This window comes from Gasterosteus aculeatus, chromosome 1 (assembly GCF_964276395.1).
Source record: "Gasterosteus aculeatus chromosome 1, fGasAcu3.hap1.1, whole genome shotgun sequence".
Lineage (NCBI taxonomy): Eukaryota > Metazoa > Chordata > Actinopteri > Perciformes > Gasterosteidae > Gasterosteus > Gasterosteus aculeatus.
In genome coordinates, this window is record NC_135688.1 from 16050369 (window position 1) to 16073931 (window position 23563).

The window sequence follows — 23563 nt, forward strand, 5'->3', positions numbered from 1 at the left end:
TCACAACGAGATCCCCTCCCCCATTGAAGAAAACTGCGCTGCCAATGTGTCACAGTGGGTCCTAAATAAATAACCACTATATGCACTTATCAGATGACAGCTCTTAATTCTCTGCACCACTCCAGTTTGTTTCCTGGCATTCAGGTTTGAACAGTGACAGTAGGGACAAGTTCCTGCCTGCACCAACAGCGCCAAACCAACCGTCACTGTTGAAACAATTACTCATAATACCAGGGGCACGGCCCACTGAATGGGGCTGTTGTCCTGCTGCTGCCGTGTTCCTCTCGCAAATCATTCTTGATAACCCATAAACCTGCACAGCCTGCTCAGACCTTGACGCCGGTCGATATTAAAGACAAAACTGTCGCCCTGTGGCGGCCGAAAGAAAACCATAGATTTGCTCGGATGAAGAAAGACCAAACTATCGCCGTTTCCCTCTAGAGGGAGCGTCCTTGGTACACATCGTGGGAGTTGCTGGGTGGTCTTTTTTTGGTCACACATCTCCGTGTACATCGCTCCGTGTGAATAACAGCAAGGGAGGGTCAAACGTATTGCTGTCAGACCCTGAAGCCTGTTTGCACAAAGCAGAGGCCGCGGCGCGTTTGACTGGCAGCTGGTGCTCGCTGGGGTTTTCAAGCGACTCGCACTGGCCATGTCGCGGTTTGTGAAATGTGTAGAAATTATACGTGCGACTCCGGCCGCGGAGTAAAGTGCGGTGGAGTAAGGCCACACCCGCGCTCGCCCACATGTCTGCTCCCTAAGCCGGAAAAAAAGAGAAGGGAAAAAAAAAAGCATGGGTGACATCAGTTGTGGACCGGGCCGTTTAACCGGTCGGTGGACGTGAGTCGTTATCCTGAAAAAGCCGTTAAACTCACCCGCAGGGGGTTTTGGACGGATGTGTGTGTGTGTGTGTGTGTGTGTGTTTGTGTGTGTGTGTACAATTGTTGAAGAGGGAGTGTTTGAATAGTGTGCAATCCCATTAGGGATCTGTTTGAGTTAGAAGGAAGTGTATTGAGTTGGTTATTTAGACACTGCAAAATCTGGGGGATTAGCATGGTGAAGTTTGCACAAGTGGGCCCTGCCATTGCTAAATAGGGTTACACAGGGAAGGGCAGTGGTACGACTGGGTTTCTGATACCCATCAGTTAAACTAACCCATGTTTTTTAGAGCAGCTCGGATTGGATAATGTGAATGAGAAGCCTTTACTTGTTTTGTTTTGTTTAAAAGTGTTCGTTAATTTTGCACTTGTCTATTAACAACAATATTCAGCTAAGTTAATTATCTCTTTCCCATTGCACCATGTGGAGTGAAGTGCTGGTAAGTGGAATCCAGAGGTATTAAAATGGCTCGCTTTTAACCAGATTTGAGTTTTAACCTTGTCATCCAGTCTTCTTTTAATCATCGTGGATTTTTGGGGGTAGCCTCTCACTCCCGTTGGGATGCGTCAAGCTGTGCAGCGCAGCTTTGATTAAAGAAGAAACACCACCCATTTGGCCTATTTGAGAAGAAGTACAACTGTGATTTCAACTATCTTGCATACAGCGTGATCCCACTGGCTTTTGTTGTCGCCATTATGCCCCACTGCTGATGTGTTTACTTGAAACATTCACTCTGAGAGTGTGGCAACAAAAGCGCAAGAAATTTCCTTCACCTTTTGAAGGGTATTCACGTCAGGATTGAATGCATCTATTTGCTTTTTGAAGCTAGATTAATATCGCTGTTATTAATTATCCTGTCACTGGCTTTAGACCTGAAAAACGCAGGCCATGGTTACACTTGACTTTTCAATTTGCCCCTTTGTCGTCCGATCATGCCGCGACACATTAACTGTCAAGTTCGTAACTTCTGAGATCAGACCTCGCTCTTACGGGATCCAATTAGCCAGACCCGATGCCAAGGAGGCCTGGCTCACACTGTCCTGATCTCAGTGAGGTGTGGACAGCTTGGTGGAACAATACAGACAATCGATCAAACAGAGTTCTCCATCACCCCCCTCCTCCTCCCTCCTCCTCCTGGGCTGATGCACTGACCTGATCTCCGAGTCCGGTTAAGTTACAGCTTCTGAAACAATTTCTTATTTGACTGCATTAAATGAGAAAAAGAATTACGGGGGAGCTTGTGGAAAAATTATAGGAAAAATTGCGCTTTGTTAGCAACTATTCTTCGATGGCACAAGTGCGCTAACTCTCTTGGGACAAAGTTATAAGCAAAAGGACTTTTTTTTCAACAAAATCCGTATTTTACGTAGGGACGAAGAGAATGCCGCAAAAAGCAACCCTTATTGTGAATAGTTTATAGGAGAGAAATATGTTTCTCCAGCGTTTTACAGAACAGAACACAAGCTATCACTGTCCAATCAGGCAGGTCACATTGAAATGCAGACACATTCGGAGCGGCCAATCACCAAAGTAGCCAAAGTAACCACCGCCTCAAATGTGCCTGCTCTTCACAGATGTTCAAAATGACACAGACAAGAATTTGGCGCTTGATGGCAATTTCACTCCAAAGATCGTCCGACCTTTGAAGCGGGATAGGTTCTGACGCAATTGCCTCACCGTTCTGAGATATCGCAATTTCACACCACGGACCATGAAACAGCCTTTTCACACCGACGTACGGCTCTCTCCCGTCACAGCAGTTTTTTTTTACTTCAAATGTACAGTGCTTTAAAAGGAGCTATTTACATGTGATGCATTGTCTTTCCTCCACAGGTTCTCGCTCCGCAGCCTCTCTCACCGCCAAGAAGCCCTCTGTGTATTGCTTTATTGACCCGTACTGAACCAAAGGTGGCCTCGTCTCAATATACTGAGAACAACGTGTCTTTTTTTTCTTCCCAACGAGTTCACACATTTTCTTAGCTGCTCTTATAAACGCATGTGTTCAATTTAAAACAAATGCTACCGTGAAAATTGTAATCATGTGGCCTGTTTACTCATTGTGTTCACACCCGCGATACAGCGTGTTATTACCCCTCAATGGCACATCTGCTTACTGCATTTGTGGAGCGGGTGCCACGGCTGGAAACCAGGTGTGCTGAAACTCCGAGACTCGTCATTTCTTAGGCAGAGTGTTCAAACGCTGCCTCACTCGCAACTGTTGACTCTCTCAGACGTGCAGCGGAAGGATAACAACGTTGTGGTTTTGTATAGGCCGAGGCTGAAGCTCACCGTGGACATTGTTTGGCATGTGGCCTCGGGTGATGGACATATCTCTATGTCAAGTAGATAAGTAAACGAAATAGGCGTGTGTATGTATGTATGTTTAAATATACATATTTAACTGCATATGGGAAATGATTAGACATTTCTCTGTGTATATATATATATATATATATATATATATATATATATATACAACAACTACACTGTTTTTGTGTCTGATCAGACCCAGGACCACACGTACACGGCCCTGTTTACAGTCAACACTCCTCGCCCTGGCATGTTAGTTTGTGTGAGCACTTTCCCAATAATCACCATGGAGACGTTCCTGCCCATATTTACTCAACATAGAGGTATAAACAACATAATAATGCTGGAATATAAGTGTTAAATATAACAGTGTTAAAATATGCATATGGAAATGCAGGTGTAGAGAGCAGCAACTAGCTTAACAAATTATTCAACTGTGTTCTCATGGCCTATAAATATGCCACTTTTGTTTCAGTTGTTCCTCAAGGATAATTTCTGCTGCTTTGGTTCCATAATGCAGTTTTGTGCACTGATGCTCACATGGAAATTTGATGCACAACACGCTTGGATGTCCCCCATCGCTCTACGGCAAAACAAGCCTCCCCCTCTCACGTCGCCATTTGATCCGGCGCCCCAGCTGTTTCTCCGCTGTCACTCCTCTCCATCTTCCTCCTGGTGCTTCTTTCTCTCTTATTTTTTTTCACGCTCCTCTTTGAAAATGAAATGTGCGAAAATCTAAAAATGTCCCTCTGCCGCGTGCCTCTGTAACGTCCGTGTGCCACTTCCACTTGAGTTCGAGGCTTGTGTCTCCCCTTCATGAAATATTCAGTGACCTTGGCTCACCTCTTACGGTGTCAGGAACCGTAGGAGTGCAGGAACATCGTTTCTTGGTGCTTTTAGGAAACCACCTGGGGACGGCTGCAGTAGCTCTGTCCTGAAATGCACTGGGGCGGGGCTTAATGAATGCAATGTAGAAGAATGAAACTCCCAAAAAAATGTGCTTCCCCGTGATGAAAAGCACCCCCCCCCCTCAAGTTATCAGTGACCATTCCTTCTGCAGAACGGCAGTCCTGCCATCAGGAACTTTATTCACAACCTAGAGATACAAAGGAGACAAACGGCGAACAGAGTGAAGTGAATCTCAGAGGAGTGAAAGGGCTCATCTCTGTCTTTCCCCTTTCTCAACCCGCCTCGGTCTATTTTTGTGACTCCTCCTGCCTCGCTTACAGCAATTCCTTCTTTTCATACTGTCAGTACTGTATATTGGCAGTAGGATACTCGTATCCCTTGGATGTGACTGTCTTTAGTTTTTTTTAAAATGCTGGACGTTTTTTGTTCGTCAGTAGTTGTCCGGTGGTCGCTAGTTCTCCTGTAGCTCGCGGAGCGGGCCGCTGGTCAGTGTAAACAATGTCAGAGCCACATCTCGGGGGTGATTGCCCCGGCAAGGGCAGTCAAGGACAAAGCATCCCTAGGACACGCACACCACGCGGTAATGCTGAACTGCACCCTGTAGTCATGCTCTCCCCAGGTTGAACATATTGAATATTTAGACAAGATGAAATTTAAATGTATTCCGACCCGTCGTTGTTATTCATTAAAGGCTGGAGGTTTAGAAAAGAGGCCATTTCAGGTCAACGTATTCCAAACAGACTACAACCTTATTTTCTCCTCCCCCCCCATCTCTGCTTTTAGGTGTTTGAATCTAAATGACTGTCTCCCTGGATCATGAACTGCATAGGAAGCGTTTGACTCGTATTTTCTGAATTAAGCACAGTTATTCTGCAACGGTGCTGCCAGTATTTCCTGTAATCTCGGTAAAATCTTCTTCTTCTTGAATTGATGCCGTTGTATTTCAAGCGTCAGTTGCTTCAAGGGCATCTCTGTCAGATCTTGGAAGACGAACCGGAACGATTATCTCAGAGAGAGTCGAAGTAATCAGTTCTCACTTCCTGGCACGCTGTTGTGATAAGGTGGTAATGTGGGCAAGGGTTAAAGTGTCAAGCAGGTAACAGCTTCAATCATGCAGGAGGCTAAAATAGAAACGTCAATCCGGTGTGCGTCCAACTATTGTCCAAGCTTTATATAGTTTAACGCATAGTTTTAGAACCCTTTTTTTAATGGGACATCTATTGGACTTAATATCGTGTCCCACACCGTTTAATTGCTCCTCCTACTCGCTCTGGATTCCCAGCAGTTGAAGGGTCCTAATTATTGTTTTGCTTTATAGTATTACTTTATAGTATTACCCGTTTAATTTCCCTTGCAGTTTGTATTCATGCAGTGTAACTTTTATTAGGCGGTGCTCCTTTTTTAATGGCGGCCACACATTAACCATATATATCACACTCATTTGCACATCACAAACTGTTACTCAGAGCTGTCAAACATCACTGTTACCTGATATTCTTTGAATGGCATGCCGCTCTGTTATGACTGTAATTGGCCAGTCGCGTCAATAAAATGCACTGCTTGTGTTTTCCAGCCACATGCCGAGCTGAGAACTAACTAGGATTTACAACGCTGCACAATTTTTCAATTTTCAAATTAAACTCAGTGACATTTAATGATTTCTTTTGCACTTTTCACTGCCGTCCAGGATTAGGTGTGTGCATACACATTCACTAAAGACTCATAGATTCTCTTCTTGCAAGAGTACGGGATCATGGTAAAAGACCAAGAGTGTGATGTAAGCGTTGCACAAAGTAAGGACAAACTCATTTTTATGAACTGAAAACAAACTGTCAATCACAAGGCCGCTCTCCCTAGTGCATACCTTGTTTTATGGTCTATTTTACTTTAAATAGCCCATCGTTTATGGCACAAACATCATGCTGTATTTAGTAAGATTTGACTGTCATAGGAGACTGCACCCGTTTAAAAAAAATGCACTTTTCAGAATCAGACGTCACTGTCTTGGGTTTGACAGTAATATTTGTCTGATGTTGGCTAACAATAAATACCATAAAACCCAGGTTTTAACGGACATATTCAGCCTGTAGCATCTCACCAAAAGTACCCAGTCCCACTCTAACAGGCTCAGGTGAAATGTATTTATTTCACTGGTTGTAACCTTGATTTACAACCACTTCACCAGTGTGTGACACTCACGTTGTGGCTCACTTTGTTCTACAAAGAGAACAAGGTCCTTTTTTTCGTACACTGATATCAGCATATTATCCAATCCAATTCTACTGCCATCCACCCTACGGCTGATCTGTAACTGTTAATTCTCTCATGGTGCCTCATTCTGTAATTGGTTTATGTAGTGAAACCAACAAACAGCGCACATCTACACTGGTAATCCCCAGACGACCACACACGCTGAGTCAGCTAAATTAGCTCTTAAGAAATAAACAAAAAAAAAAAGAAGTTTTAAAAGTTTAAGGAAATCCGGCCGCTGTTGCCTGGATATAAGAAACCAGCAGAGACCTGCCATGGAGTATTTGGAGAGGGGTTAAGAATAACTCTGAGGGATGTAGTTCTAAGCTGGAAGCGCAATTATACAGTAAAATGGTAGATTGCTACATAATTGCTTCACTGCGCTTTATTTTTTTTACCGTCACTCTGCTTGATTTCAACAACCACGCCACCAGAGAGAAATAATTAATGTACTTTGCTTTGTTGCGAAGACGTGGTAATGTCAGTTATTTGGCTTTTCTTAGATTCTCCCACATGAACGCCTGTCTCCTGCAATCACTTGGCTTAAGTGCAGTGGTGTGCCAAAACATGAACGTGTGAGTGGAATCAACCAGCAAAGTCTCAGTGGACGTCGGCTACTGAACGATAAGGAGCCGACGCTGTATTGAGACGGCCGCTGCGGTCGGCTTTTGTGCAGGTCGCTTGTGCTACATGGCGGTAATGACGCAGTGTGTGGGAACAAGGTCTTGAAAAGAATCGCTATGTTTTTTATTCCTGTACAAAAGGGGGGGGGGGTGTGAAAAGCAACAAAGAGAGTGGTTAGCATGAGTTTTTACTTTTCATAAGGTAGCGCCTGACAGAAATATGTGCGGTGATCTGAACGAGAATTGGTCGTGCGGGAGTCTATTGCAGCATTTTAAGAGGCCTCTCTGGTAAGCGTGCAGGTGTCTTGACGGACTCTCCAGTATTTGGATTCCGTGAAGCTCAGTGTTAAAAAAAATGAACAACGGCCTCCCCGTTTGCTCCCATTGCATCAGGGTTCGCGTTTGCGGTGCCGTTGCGTTATCTTGCCGTGAACGTGATCTTCACGGTGTGGCGATTCTCATGTCTGACTTAATGCCTAACACCTCATATTTCTTATGGAAGGTGAGAATTAGCACAAAACTAACAGCGGGGAGCTCCATGATGTGCTTTGGGACTCATGAATCATCCCCTTCGACTCTTTGGCTGACGTGGTAACCGCCTATACATGGAAGTCATCCGAATAATTAACTGAAAAAAGGAGCAAACTTCACACGCCCGCACACTCTTGAGACCTTCGCTTGGATTGACTTGTGAGGCGAGCTCCCTGGAGTTTGAGAGCAACATCAGGATGTGACTCATTTTCAAGTTGTGCAAGGTAAATCTTGTCCGGGCAGGTTTTGTGCCGTTGTTCACGCTCGTCCTCTTGTACAAAAACAGAAGCAGCTGGCACGTACGAACCGCAACTCTTACACCCTGACAGCGGGGCTCCTTCAGGTGTTCGCTCCAGCGTGTCGGCGGCGCGGCCGAGCCAGCTGATACGAAGGTTGAGAGCCATCAAGTTCAACAGTGACTCACGCTCCCATTCTGACTGGCTTGCCTCGCCAAAGAAAGAAAAAAAAAAAACAGGAGGGGGGGGGGGGTGCAAACAACCTTGAAGCGGTGTCCTGCCACAGTTCGTCAGCCGAGGAGAGTCAAGCTGTGGAGAAAAAAAAAGGTGAGCGTCACCTCGGCCTGCCCGGGCCTGCTCACCCTGCAGGGGAGCGGCGGCGCCTCGGCCTGTTGCGGGCGAAGAGCCGGGGGTCCGTCCTCCACCTACCTAATCAGTCAAGGTGAAGGGTATCGACGTGGCTGCTCCCCCCCCCCCCCCCCCCCTCGCCAACAAACCGTCGATGAGGACCCCGACGCAAACAAATCTCATGCTCGATACGCCCGCTTCCGCTCGGCTAGTCTCGTGTCGAGAGAGGCCGAGTGCAGCTTTGTTATGTGTTTCCTAACTAGGTCACAACAAGTTTCCTTTTAGTGCATCAGAGCGAGGTCTGCTTGTAGCTAGAAAATGGATGTATAAATATTAAACAGTCCCCCCCCCCGCCTCTTTCCCAACAATGCCGTAAAAAAAGAAGAAAGGACACAGGATATTTGTATTCTTCAGTTTGTGTTTTGTAACGTAAATTGCATTTCAAAACTATTGCAAATTTATGGTGTATAACGGTTTGGGGAATAGGAATTCAGCCTACTGTTAATTGCTGCGCACCACCAATGTTTCCCTCCCAGGAAAGCTCTTTAATCATTGCTGATGTAGAAAGAGAAAAGAATTAAGCAATTAAATGTCTGTTGCTTGTGTAACAGTACACTCTGACAATGATAAAATATAAGTTGTGGTTTCTGCACATTTATCAGATAACTTTATAATGCAATGCACACGCAAATATTTTATTTTTAACTGCTACTGTTTAAAAAAACAGCAACTTGTTTACTCCTCAACCTAATTCATATGAACAAGTGCAAAACCGGAAAAAAACGGAACAGAACGGCACCAGCAATCGTTTGGTTTCAAATGGTCAGCGGCCGCATTGTCGGGATACACAAGAGGCTGCTGGAGACATTGGAAAAGAATTCTTCTCTCGGCACCGGCTCATAGCCTCGAGCTCATGGAAACTACACATCTATTTTGTATGAACGGGTGAGATGTGTCAGTGTAGAGCATGCGACCGCACGATGCAGCCACTTCGAACACCGCTGGCCTTCATCAGTCAGCGAGTTATTGGATTTTTATTCACAGGCGGTGACCGTGTGCGGGGGGTTAGCATGTATCTTACAAGGCAATCCTTGTATTAACAGTGGCTCTTGTTATTTCATCTGGAAATCAAAGGTACATTTCAGTCAGTTGCTGCCAAAGCTGTACGTCGTCACAAAGAAATCGACCCAAAAGGCAAAGTGATGTGATTATTTGTCCTGTTTTCTTTCCCTTTCCTGTACAAATCCATCATTTTTTAATTAACGCCGGCTGTAATTACCAACCTAGCAAGCACAGCAAAAACTGTCTAAAATGTAACCAAGATTAAAGACAATATTATGGCCGCGAGCACGGCCCCTGACACGGCCCGCTGCTCTTTATTTTACCCCGGCCTGCACGTTGAGGATTATTGCAACATCCATTTGCAACGCTTCAGTACAGCGTGGGCATCTCCCCTTTTAGAATTCACAGATGCAGGATGTGAATTAAGACGAAAGGCTCATTTCTGTTGAAACACATTCTAGCAGGGCGAGTGAGTGGCAATCTGGGAAGGGCACGGAAGATGAGACATTTTCACCCGAGCTACGCTCATTTGTAGGCAACCGAGAGCCTCGTGCACTGTGGCTGGAAAACATTTAGAATCTTGGTGGGAGCAAGTGTTCCAAAAGATCCACAGAAATAACCAGGCTGCATCGAAATCTTATTCCATTGGTCTCTAAAAGCCTTAATTCTGGGTATGATTTGAATATGAATTCTTTAATCATTTCCAATACATCCCGTTTTGAAGAATATGAAATAATAAAGAAAGACTAAGCTACTCTTTGAATGGGACCAGGAAGTGAATGGCGTTTGGCCGATACCCAGCCGTGAATATGCCCAACTGCCACAGATTCTACACGGCTGTTATATCATTCCTTCCCTGTCTAGCCTCGAGTCATGCACCACCTACCCTTCCATGTCCTTCTGACGTTGTTTCAAACCATACATCTCCATCAACGGTAAATCTGAAAGCAGTTGATGAAGCGCATCCCCCCTTCAGATTAGTAGTATATTGTAACAGCATATTTGGTTTAAGACGTTATTAACCAGTTGACACACCTGAGGCAGCAAAGCCTCTTTATCCTTTACCTTTTGCTGGCAAAATCTCTCCAGCGTTGGCATTTCATCTATTTTAATCAAAAGAACAAACCGTTTCTTATCAGGAATTTTAGCTTCTTAGCAAAAATTAAAATCATAATTCTATAATAGTGATTCCTCTATAATTGTACAGATGAGAAATGATGCTTTGATAATACCTGTTTGGCAGTTTCTTAAAAATCGCTTTGTTAGAAATGTCAGTGTAGTCAGCTGCTTTATGTTCTCACTGCAAACACTAACGAGACTGCAAGCCATATTAATGAGATTAAAAAAAACAAAAAAAAAACACTGCAGCACAATGCGCCTCTGTACTCAGCCCCTGAATCCTATCCAGACCGACCAGCTAGGTGACTGTGGGGGAGGGATCCGGAGACACGTCAAACTGGAAATACTCCGAAGATAAAAGCAGCGACGAGTGGGACGCACTTTGAGATATCTTTTGCTGAAAGTCGTCCATCCCTTGAAGTTTCATCCCATAGCTAAAGCCCCGGTATTAGGTTTCATTTTATAGATTATTGAGAGATACAATGTCAAAAGAAGAACATTCCATCCTCTGTGACGCTGTGAATAGAAAGCCTGTCAGAGGGGGGTGAAATCGGTTTGGTGTCCACAGGAGCGGGTATCTTAACTATCCATCTTCCAAACTCGAGGCAGAGTAAATTGAAATGTCGAAATTCCGGATTATGACTCCGGAGAGCATGACCAGCTGTTGTGGGTTATAGAGACCCTTGTGTTTTTTTTTTTCTTTTCAAAAAGAAACTGGTCGCAGTGAGAGAAAGAGAGGGATGGAAAACGTGTGGCCAGGAAACAATAGACCCTGTGATTTGAGGAACTAATTTGGAGAGACTTCAAGTGAACTTCAAACATCTCTTTAATGATTTATAATCCTTTGGCAAATCTTCAGTGGGCAGCCGGGCTTATTTTTACCCTGATGGGGAAATCCATGATGAAGATGAATGCGAATGTGGTCTCAAGTTGGAATAAAAAAAAGCAAATATTTTCCAGTGCTTTCTTGTTGCTCTGCATTTGATCCTTTGTTGTTTTTGACTTACGCAGCGGCCTGCTGATGCCCCTTGTTTCTACTAAAGTCGCAATTTTCCTTTTCTTTTGTTTGTTACTAAAAGCAAAGGGAAGTAAAAAGCGAAAGGTGAAAGGTTCCATGCAAGCCGAGGTAGCCCTGTCGGAAAAAAAGAAAAGAGAAACCGTTGGGTCTTAATGGAGCCATTGATCCTGCACCAATGGAGGACACACCCAGTAGGGGACTGGCTCACAGCGAGGAGACAGGTGTTCGCTCGATATCTGTCCCACTTCCCTGACCTTAAAGCTTTTAATCAGCTCTGCCAGGGAGCTTGTCAATCCTGTCAAACAATGAGTCAACCAACGGTATAGACACAGTAAAGTGGAGGGCAACACAGGGGTAGGGGCTCAAAATAATACTCGTCAAAAGGTAAAAATAAAAAAAGCCCTGTACATGGAGCGTGTAGACATTCCCTCTGGAGCTCCCAGTGGACAGGCCTATGGGGTCTCTTCAGCCGGCTACAGCGGTAGTCTCCAACCATGTCAGCAGATTTCAAAGGCTGTTAAAGTCCAAAGCGTGGGCGGCCACGTGAGCGATTCCGTCAGGGATGCAATTGGTTTGCGGCTACAGAAAGCTACCTCCATACCATCCCTTAGAGAGACTCAACTAGCGTGCTAATCCCACTCCTTTTCCTCCCAATAAAACAGTACGTTGCTGCATTGGTTTGAATGAGTGACAAGGATTTCAATACGGCCAAATTGAGGTGTTGAGTCTCTCTGTGAATGCCTGCTACACTTCCCCTGCTTCTGATCGATAGTAATACACTACTTTTTTTCTTTCGTTCCTTGGCAAGGCTTGTGTCACTGCGACCTCTCTGCATTTCTCGTTTGAATTGGCACACGGTGAGGTTTTACCCCGCAATATCTTTTAACTCTGAGGGTAATTACGTTGCTGGTTTGATTGCAGATAATAGTGCAAGTTGTCAGCGGACTAGTCCCATGGTTACTCTTGGTCACGATGAAATGCATTGAACCACACAATTATCTGCAGTCGCTGGCAGTGCTCTCTGTCTCTCTCTCTCTCTCCCCCATTATTCGTTTTCTATCTGGATGCTCTTTGGTATCAAGTTTTAAAGTTAGTCGTTGAGATTAGTAAGGAGCGACAGTTGTTCGCACCGCTTGCAGTCTGCGTTGCAGTCTGCGTTGCAGTCTGCGTTCAGCCATTATCCAACACTCACTCGGGCTTAAACGCGACAGATCCCGCTCCTTGATTTTCAACAGCTGCACTTAAAAAGAAAAAGAAAAAAGAAACGTTATGAGTTCATTTCCTGACTGTTTCTCTTCTGTGCCCCCCAAACCCACGGCCCACCCACTACTGGGTTTTTAAGACCAAATTAGGAGGAACGTTTTCTGATTTCTAATTCCCACAACTGACAATTTTTCCCTTTCCAGTGACGTCCTAGAAGGGTCCGGTCCTGTTTCTCTATCCACGTTCATTGTTGAGAGTTCAGCCCGAGCTTCCCTGGGTCTCCGTGTCAATACACGTTGTAGACATCCGACGACCAGTGGCGACTGGAGTAACTCATACCACCCCCGACTCAGCTTTCAGGCCCTGCCGTTCCCCTTGCTGTGGCTTTGTGGTTCTCTGACTGAGTCTCCATGCCAGTTGCTTTTTTCTCCGGAATGGCCAGCTCCCCAAAATGTGCGGCCATTTTAGTGCTGTTATTGAATGTGTTCCTTCTGTCAAAAACAATGTCCCAATATGAAATTGCGCAGAAAAACAAACTTCAAGAAAATATTAACTTCATGTGCCAAAATTGTATATTCTGTCCAAGCTGAAAAGTAAGCACAGAAAATAATTGGATGTGTGTCAGAATGATGTACAAGTAGAGATGCGAAATGATTCATAATATCCCAATTACCGGTGCACCCTATGGAAACACACTGAGGGGGAGAAAGTGGTATATATGATGATGCTCGGAGCGGGTGGGAAAGACAACACTCCAGCGCAGCTGGAAAGCACATGAAGCAGAATATGAACATGGTCCTGAGATGTGGTGAGCATTCCAACGCTTATATGTATGTGGAACATGGAGCCGCACTCGCCTTGGAAAGACGGGGTCTGTGGTCTTGGTCAAGGAAATGGTTCAGTCCCAGTCTTCGGGAGTCCTGCCAAGAACCGCTGGATTTTGTTCTCGATCAAAACGCACATGAAAAAAGGGGTGAATGCAAGAAGCCGGTTGACGTTGAAACGCTGCGTTTTTTCCCATGCAGCAGAACAGAAAACAGCCTGGAAACCACAGAAACAAATGTCTCAGGTGAACTCCCATCAAGATTAATAAGATTAATATATCTACATGTAAAAAAAAGGATTTAGATAACAAGATCATGTTACCCTGAACATGTTCAGGGTAACAGTAGTAGCATGTCTAACTTATCAGCTTAAGGAGCTGTGCATATAAATTCCTCCAGTGGTGAGAACAGGATACTAATCCATGGCTAAATGATGTGACTGCAGGGCAAAATTCATAATCGTGTTTGTTTGTGCTTAATTCCTTCTACACGTGCACAGAGACGACTGCTTCGTTCCAGTTTAGGGTTGATGCTACTGCTGAGAGGATTTTTATTGCTTTGCGATATTGTTGTTTTTTTTCTCCACGTGATACTCTGCTAAAGAGTCGCCATCGTGACAACACTTTGCTGGAATCACGGCATTTCTCAGAGTCCCATGGTGATAATGACTGAGGCACATACTAAGCGTGCTTGTTAATTGACACAGGACTGGGGCTCCGGCACAGTGCCCCCTTCCTAAAGCTGGAGTGTGAATTCCCTCTGCTATATGTTAATGAATCACGCTGTATAAATGACCCACGCCAGCAGGGCTGAAGAAAAGTAGCTCTGTGCACATGGCTCCTGCTGTCCTGTTTACGTCCCAATCACAATTAGAGATGCACTTTCATGAGAACCACGCACATCAGAATGAAGTGAATGACGTGCACAACATTCATTTCTTTCCAGAAATGTTTGAAGGCTGATCCACCGCAACGCGGAGCAAAGAATCCCCACGAGTGACTCATTAAATATTGATTGTGCGATTTCTGTTTTTGGTTTAATAAGCAGCTGGTCGTGCAACAGTGCTCCGCCCCACACGCACGCTGGACCTATGCTGTTGGCCTCCCAAAAGCTTTTTTTCCGACCCTGAAAACAGCTACAAAATAAACTGGCCTTTGTCAGAGAAAAGGCATAAAAACTCCACCAGCAAAGGTCGACGGGTCAGATGCCAAGAACGATAATCTGTGCTCTTGCTGAGAACTTCTTAAGGTCACCTTCCATCTGATTTCATTGAGCATGCCGAACCCGCCCCCCTCCCTCCCCCCCCCCGCGTACAGCCGATTATCGATCAACCGTTTTTGTCTGAATGCTTTGCATTGTTTTAAAATCGTAATGTATCCAACACAAGCTCTCACCATTATCACATGGACGTGTTCAGCGTCTGCGCTCTGTGCAAGACGTATCTTTACTTGTGGACAATGGAACAGATGGTGTGAGAGAAGGATTTGTCATGCATGGTTGTCCTGGGCCCGACTCTTTCTCAGCACTTTTTTTGGCAGGGGTTTTCATGCTGCATTCGCCGAGCGTTTGACTGGAGTATAGGGTACCACTGTGGTGCTGGCGCCCACCGAGCCGCCCCCTTCCCATACCTCCCACTCTAAAACCATTCTTACACATAATCCTGAGTCCTTCATTGTCCAATGCACATTCAGAGAAGGTGTTTTTGGTTCATTGCTGGATAAACAGCGTTAATACTGACTCATGCGGGAGATCTGAGCAAACCGCTTAAACCAGCAGGAACTGGGGCAGCAAACAAATGATTGTCAATAATGTTTTCAGAAATTTTTATTTTGTTTATTTTACCTACAAAAATATCCAAAAAATAGTCTCACAGTGCAAAGGGGGGTATTCAAACAGGATGTTTGAAAAAAACCCGAGAGACATAAAATTATATAAAAAGGAAATAACTATTATATAAGTATTTCCTACTTGAAATTCCTTGCTGATACCAGATGCAGGATTGATCAGTCGGATGCACCGATCCGATATCTTACTTTCTTATCAGGAATCAGGAACATCTATTACCAAAATATGTTAAACATACAAGGAATTTGACTGGTGCATAACAAGACAGTGAGACAATAGACAGATAAGACAACATAGTGCAAGAAAATGGTGTGTTAAATTTACTAATTAACAATTTGATTCTACGGTATAAAATAAAATATATAATTTATTATCTCATTTAGGCTACATGGAAACAACAACTGACCGGCTTTTTTTTCCAGAGCTTTTTTAATTTACACTTTAAAAATATCCCTTTTATGTGAGATGTCAGGTGAGCTTAAGGGGATCTTTTTAAACTGCTCCATTAGGAAGCATTTCCATCCCATCCGCCGCCCCTGACCTTTCCCGGGAGCGCCCGCATCCTGACCTCAGGGCCCCGTGGAGAAGTCTTGTCCCGTCTTTGTAGCAATACGCCGACCGCCTCCAAAGAAGTGCGCGCAACTAACCTCCGCGTCACCCTGTGCTAATGCTGCGATTTCCACAGGAGGCGTGTTGCCTGCAGCATCGTCTCCTCTCCGCTTTAATATCCTGAGTGCTATAATCTGCCGGCCACGTCTGACCCTGTTGCGTGTCACTCTCGCTGCTCGCACTCTACATCACGTTCATGCGACCCCCCCCCCTTAACCTACCGTCCCGAGGCCCTATTGATCAGCTCTGTCCCGCTGGGGAGGGGGGCGTGCGACAGCTGCTCCCGTTTGACAGCCCAGGAATGCTTCCTATGTTATTGTGAAATAAGCAGCGCTCATCATCGTGTGTGCAGAGCCCATCCAGTGGGCGAGGGGCTTTTGTTGACTAATTGTCTGGTCGGGGCAAGTGCTCCCCAGCGACCCGGGCCTGAGATCTCGTAAAGCATGTTATTATCCAGCTGTTAGTGACCTCCCACCGCAGAGCTGTGTTTCAGATCCCAAACTTTGATACTCTCGGCACCCCCCCGGCAGTTTCAGTCAACCTGTACAGTCACTCATTTATCAGTGAGAGGGACTTTCTGTTTACTGACGGTTGCTTGCTATCTGGTATCAGTGGGTGATGTCATCTCACCATTTGTTCAGGTAACGTCAGAGCTGTTTATTTTGTGTCGAAGCACCGAAACCGTGGTGGCCTTGTTTAGTTAAGCTGGAGGGGGGGAGGGATGAGGGTCAGAGCTCTCTAATACTGTGTTTACCCTCCCCCCCCCCCCCCCTCTCTCTCTCTCTCTCTCTCTCTCTCTGCAAAAGCTGTATTTTTCACTGCATTTGTCTTTGCAGCGGTCAAAGACAAATAAAAACCCAGATTACTTCCGGCATATTTCCTATTTGATTTATTAAAGGAAGTCCTCTGGCACTCTTCATAGTAAGAAGCGCTTAAAAATAGGCCACGACGTACTCCACTGTGTCGTCTATGTTTGCCTCTTTGAAATAGTCGGATAACAAAATGGAGAAGCGGCGTTTTTTCCCAGTGTTTCATTCATGGATGAATCATTCCAGCACTGCAGTAAGATGAGAAGCTCCGTTGCAGGCAAACTGATGCATCACCCTGACATTTAAAAGGCCTTGATGCTGCTTGAGGGGTGTGTTTGTGCGTGGGCTTTTGCCGTGAACCCCGTGGTGGTTGACAAAGGCGATGGAGGCAGCCCCATTAGGTGAGAATCGGTGCATGCAGTGTACTGGTCAATACCACGCACAGCCAACCTGAAAGCTGTGATTTTCTAACCCACGTGGAAAACACAATGCTACCGTGCAGCGGCGCTCGGCCATTACAAACAGCCTGTGGGAGTAGTGAAAAAAGCGCGTAATTCCAGATTGGGAAGTTGCCCTAACATAATAAATATTCCTGATGATCATTAACATTTATAGCTCAGCAGATGTTATATTGTCCTCAACATTTGTTGCATTGTAAAAAAAAAGACTGTTTCAAATTTGTGGCAAATTGGAAGCAGGTCTGATATCCATCTGCTCCAGAGAAGGTTTCGCCCGCATCTGCAGTTGCAATGTTTGCTCGGAGAGACCGAAGGTAGGGAGGGCCGGTTTGGCAGGTACAATGGCTCCATTGTTTACCTCAGCCGACGTACCATCAAATGGTGTCTGGGTATAAAGCAAATTTCCTGACACGCTGCCCCACCAGCCCCCGGACACCCCTCCCTCCAAAAAAGCTGCTGCTGCTAAATGAAGCGCCACGTCTGGATGTGTTAAAGCCTCCGATGAGATGGCTCCCAGTTATCCTGAATAATTTATTTCTGTTGATAACCCAAGCAAAATGCCACCGGTTGAGCTCCAAAATACTGAGTGAGAATGTGTTCGACCAGAGAAATAAACAAAGATGATGAAGGGTTTTCTGTGTGCACGGACACCCACCCTCATGTGTGGTCATGAGTGGCGGCGCACAGAAGCCTGTAGCATTGCCGTGGGAACTGGGACTGCATTAAACAGTAATTATCCCCAGTGTCTCAAGCCGTGTTTTATCCAACCAGCATCCCCCTTAAGTAACAATGGAGTAAGCAAAGCGCATCGAGCACTCAAGAGATGATGCATCTTTATGTGAAACACTTTTAGTCTGCGTTTGAGGTTTACACCAAAACACTGTTGATTTATCTGCTTGAATCGCAAAGTGGAGCGGCAGTAGAAAAGACTGTGGCATCTCTGCAAACCGAGATGTTTCAGATGTGACCTATTTGTCTGATTACATTTTCAGTGTCACGGTTGGACAGGAGCAGGAAATCTTCCCCCAAACAGAAGAGAGTGCAGGCCCGGGGAAAAAGGGGAAACTTGTCACTCTCCTCCCATGAAAGCAGATGACATTAATGTCCAAGCTGGGTGCAGTTTAGTGACATCGCATCACACATTTACTGTTTTTCGGTCTTCAAACGGCGACATCTCGCTGCCATTTGGGACTAACAGTGTGCTAAGTTGCCTGGTGCGGCTTTAAATAGAAGACGGTAATGAGTGCCTCTTTTAAAATATGCATTGAGTCCTATTTAATCTTTTGCCTTTCTCACACGCAGCACCAAGAGGTGAATTATTCCAAACTTAATTTGACTCACATGACCCAAATGGATTCCTTTTGGATGAGCTTGGCCCGTGGTAAATGAGCCAACAATCGTCTTTTGAAATACTGTTGGTTGTGGGCCAGTACAGCGAAGGAAAAAACCCAACACAATACTGTTAAATATATGTCTATTGTGAGACGAGCTGCCAAGAAGCAGCTTTCTCTATGAAACATTAAGCTTCCTATGCTTTAGAGATGTCCTGGTTTTCATTTGTGGGTTATTGATTTAAATGTAGAGCAAGGTCTGCTTTTACATTGTACTGAGAAATAGCCGGGATTAAACAGATGGATTAATGTTGTATATTTGGGGTTGAAATGTTAATTTGAGAACTTTGAGAACTTTAAGTTACAAAAAGCAAACATTAAATGTTAATGCAATGTTTCTCATCCATTTTTGATTTGGGGGAAGGGGAAGTAAGCTTGTTCTTCACATCCGTGTTTGTTTTCCCACGTGGGTGAGTACATCTCTGACTGATTTAAAGTGACTAAAGCAAGCAGAGTGTGCTTGTACAGTGTACGTCCTTACGCAAAAGGATCTCTGCTCCTCGCTCGATTTATTACCCCGGCAAACATTGTAAACGTCAGCTCTTCAACTCTTCTTCAATGCAGCTGTTCATTCGGTAGATGATAGTCCATTTAACGTCAAATAGCTCGTAATGCACCTTGGGTAACACAAAAAAGTCCAATTCAAAAACGTCTTTACGACTTTACAGGATTTCCACTCACATAAGGCCTCAGCTTTTCTGATCAGTACGCTTCTCTGGCTATCGTCCACGCACCATAGGAGGCCAATTTGACAAAAGGGTGTTATTTGGTGTCGGACGTGGTCCAATGTGGTGCAATATATGCAAAACAAAACAAAGCACATGCTTTTCCTTGCTGCCTGACAAGCCAGCTCTCATTACAGCTGAATGTCCTGTGCACAGCTCCGTGAGTCCCTCGCTATCAGCGCAGGGCCAGACGGTATGGCAGCTGTTTGAACAGGGCCCCTCATGTCACCTTTGATCTAAGTCAGCTCACCTGGTGCTGAATTACTCTTTTTTTTTTTGTATAGTACCAGTCAAAACTTTGGACACAATTTCTTGAATGGTAACGCTTTTGACTGGAAACACATACTTTGTTTGTCCCATTGTGACCCTCTGGTCGTAGTTGGAACAAAGCAGCACAAGAAGCAACAACACCAGCCGGCCTCTAACCCCCTGCAGCACACCTACGTCTCCCCTAAGCGTTGCCTTCCCCCCCCCCCCCATTTGGCAGTGCTGCATCTCCACTACTTTGCAATGTCCCTTTTCTCCCCCCTGTTTCGGCACCACTGGCTCATCTAACCCCTCACACAAATCTTGCCTCTCAATGCCTGTCGCATGCATGTGGCTCTGCTCCTCCGTGCTTTGCCGCACAGTGGTGTAGTCTGTAATTACAGCTCTAGTGCGCTTAGCCAAGGACTCCTCCAGTCCTTGAGTGAAAGGGGTCCCCGTGGACGCCCCCGGCCCCTTCACGGAGGGTGGGATTGGGGCTCCGTGGCTGTGTAATTACGCCCATTCCTCTGGTTTCCATTTGCATGAGCTGCTGTTTATTCGGTTCAGTCTGAGTGGGGAGCGTTGGACGCAGAGGAGGAAGAGCAGAATGCGGGGAGGGAGTGAGGAAGGGAGGGGCTGCAGCTTTTTAAACCGCAAGTCCCAGCCAGTGTTGTTTTAGCAGTAGAGCGGGCGAGGTCGGGCCAGGTACATATTCATGAGTTCTTACAGCCCTCCTGAACAAATCCACCTCAACCCGCATCGCTCAGACTTGAGATTAAACTTTAACTGGTGTTGTCACACAGTAAATTGTGTTTGCACACACACAAAAAAAAATCATACTAGAGCCGCCACAACTGGTAATCTAAGCTGTGATAAAATGGAGTAAAGCATTGCCCCCGAGGTGCACAAGGACACAGGTGTTGCTCAAGGTGCAGATGACAAGGCTTCCAGTCATCCCTGTCAAACCGTGTTAGCAAATCAATCTGTCATCGTCAAATTCCCCCCCACCCCCCAAGTTTAAATCCCCACTGAGAGGGTCTGGCTGATGTGGTCAGAAGGAAATGAAAGATGATGAGCACTCAGTAACTTCAAAAGGTTGTCACTTAGTTTTTTTATATATATATATATATATATATATTGTATATGATTTGATGTCGGAGGCTGCGCCCGAGCGAAAGTAGACAACAATGGATAGAAATTGCCTTTCTCTCGTAATGTGCTGCTTTCCCGCCCCGCCGTGAAAGATGAAAAGAAAATACATTGTTCGTCTTAATGGTCTTTGAGCCAGAGTCTCAACAAAAATATTCCCTTTCCTCGCGTGTGCGTCGTGCGCCTGAGTCCTTCGACTGACTACCTAGAGTTTTCATAAGAGGAGCAGCCGCTGCTTCGACAGTTTGACAGCCTCCGCAAACAGCTCCCCCTCCTTCTCGTCTGTGGATTCATGTACAGTTGAAGATGGACTACATCAGATATTGTATTCAGTGGGTGTATACATAAACCGATCCCTCTTTCACATATTCTTCCACATTTCTGAAGCCCCCTGTGGAAGCTTTATCTCCGATAGGCAGCGATTATCCGCCACAGTGATGCGGTTGCTCAGCGTTAAGGAGCCGCTCCATTTGTGGGGCATATGTGCGCGGGGGGCCCCCGGCCTCCACTTTAACAGGCAACAACATATTTCCTCTCCTGTTTACGACTTCATTCACGGCAGCTTTATGAGTCCAGTGTGATTAACTGAGTGTTTCCTCCAGTAGGTCCTCGTCCATCCACGGGAGAATAATTATAGCTTCTATAGGTTGCCGGACCAGGAAACGGGACATTGTCAGACTTCACCTAGAAAGGAACATAAATAACAGCTCGAGATAACAAATGTTTGTGGAGGAAACAGCTGCAGTCATTTCAGACCCCCGATCAGGTGTGACTTGTAGTTGTGGTCAAGAGACTCGCAGTGAAAAGCAGCAAAAAAACATTTCTAAGTTGGAGGCATATCATGGTTTTGTGAATTAGATCATTTCCATAAAAGATCAAAGCTTTTTAAGTGTACAAAACAGAATCAAAGCAGCAAATACTCACATTTAAGAAGCTGGAAGTTGCAAATATTTATATAACAAAGGACTAAAGTGATGAACTAATCAATGCAAAGTGTTGCCAGCTAATTTTCACTGTTCACTTAATTGTTTGTGCATCAGATAACATCAGGCAGGCCGTTCAGTCAATGCCGGAAGTATATGCAAAAAGCATCACGTCAAAAGCCAGGGGGCGCGTAAGTAAGAGGTCAGCTTATTCATGAAACAATAAACCACAGGCAAGTTTACACAAGGTCCGTCCTTGCTAATTGACCTTTTATTTTTTTTATGCCGCCAAACTCCCTGCAGGATTAGACTATGGGAGAAGGGACCCTATTTGTGTTTTTTTTTTAATATAAAAATAGTGTGGGTGTTCCCATTGTTTGGAGTGCTTACACAGGACTCCACATTGGGGGGTTTTAATAGCAGCTCCAGGCAGTCATTGAAGTATCTGTGTGTAAAAAGTAATTAAAATCTCAATGGGCAAGCCAGTGTGTCGGTCCAGTAGGTGGAGAGGGGAGTTGGTGGGAGCAGCAAGACGATGACTTGGCTCCACCTCACCGCCCTCGTGCTCATTCATTAGTGATGCATTGGACCACACTCGGCCCTTCAGAAGCAGTGGACAAAGACGAGGTCGTGTAGATCTGCCCATTATGTTAATAACTCCCCCTTTTGCGCGCCGCTGCCATGTAGCAACTCTTGAGATCGCTGTATAGGGAGCAGACGCCGGCCCTGTGGTGTTTAGCGTGTGTGGGGACTGAGGGTTGTGCGCGCCAGTACTACCTGGGAGGCTGAATCAACTTTTTTAATTCTCTGTGCATGTACTCGCTATCGGCTGCAGTGCTTTGCTTGGCCTTGGACAATTGTTAAATCCTAATTACATTACACGTTTTTTCTTGTTTCAGCTGGCGACGGCCAGATGGTGCAGATGGACTCCAGCAAGTCCGGCTTCGTGGGCTCACAAGTGGAGCTGCGCTGCATCTTCATCAACAGCAACCCGCCGGTTAAGATCTCCCAAGTCACCTGGCAGAAGGTCCTCAACGGCACCAAGCAGAACGTGGCCATAGCCAACCCGGCCCTCGGCGTGTCTGTCCTGTCGCCCTTCAAGGAGCGCGTGAGCTTCAAGCAGGCAGCTGTCCGCCACCGCACGCCCTCGCTGGAGGACACCACCATCGTGTTCTCCAGCCTGCAGCTGTCCGACGACGCCGCCTACATCTGCGAGTACACCACGTTTCCCGCGGGGAACCGCGAGAACACGGTCAACCTCACTGTTTTCGGTAAGGAGAACATCAATATATAATGCTGTAAAAACAGAAGCCCCCCCCCCACGACGCGGCGTGTAATCGAAGAGGTTTTTGGTCATATCTTTTCTTCTTTATCTAGATCAAATGTGTCCCCACAGATGTAATAGTAGCACATACAGCACACATTTAAATTACTTTTGGCCCATATATAAATATCTGACTGGTGTAATCAGGAAGTTGCTAACTTTAAATGCTTAACCCTCTTCATGCTGTTTTATCGATGAGATTTATGGTCCCAAAAATGCCTGTCAGAAGCATATATCATAAGCTTCCTCGAATCATTTTATTGCTGGCTAGGGGAGAAGTCACAGGGACTATAAACCTGTCACCTAAATTTGTTTTTCATTCGACTTCGAGGCAGCAAAAATGGAACTTTTTTTTTTCTCAATCAGATAACACTGACAGTTAAAAGCAAAAGGCTAAACGAAAGCACTTTTATAGCTCGATGTTGCATTGCCAGCGGCTTCACTGCTAAAGGTTGAATTCTGTTAGAGCTCCTCAAACCAGACGCTGTTCCTCTGTTTGCCAAAGCTACTGCTGCCAACACGATGTTTACCGTTAAACCTCCCAGTCCTGTGATTGGGTTAACAGCTCCTACAGCTATCATTGTTGAGTCCTTCTATTCAGGACCCTGTTGTGTCTACAACGTGCAGCGTTGAGTGGGAGCTTGTCGTTTAACACCACTCCCAGATTGGCCCATGTGACCTTTTAAACAAAGAAAAAATTGAAACCGCTGCAGAGAACAGTCAATAAAAATGGCAGTTGGGCCTAAAATCAATAAAGTCACTTCAGAGTGTG

General features: G+C 45.4%; 1 protein-coding gene across 7 annotated transcripts in view; it reads left to right on the plus strand.

The window, feature by feature from the left end:
- nectin1b (nectin cell adhesion molecule 1b) overlaps positions 1 to 23563 on the plus strand; it is a 137763-nt gene that overhangs the window by 23786 nt on the left and 90414 nt on the right. For all 7 annotated transcript variants that reach the window (XM_078105024.1, XM_078104950.1, XM_078105032.1 and 4 more), the window contains exon 2: positions 22367 to 22738. In XM_078105024.1, the coding sequence (XP_077961150.1) occupies positions 22367 to 22738 (372 nt within the window). The remainder of the gene's footprint in view (positions 1 to 22366; positions 22739 to 23563) is intronic.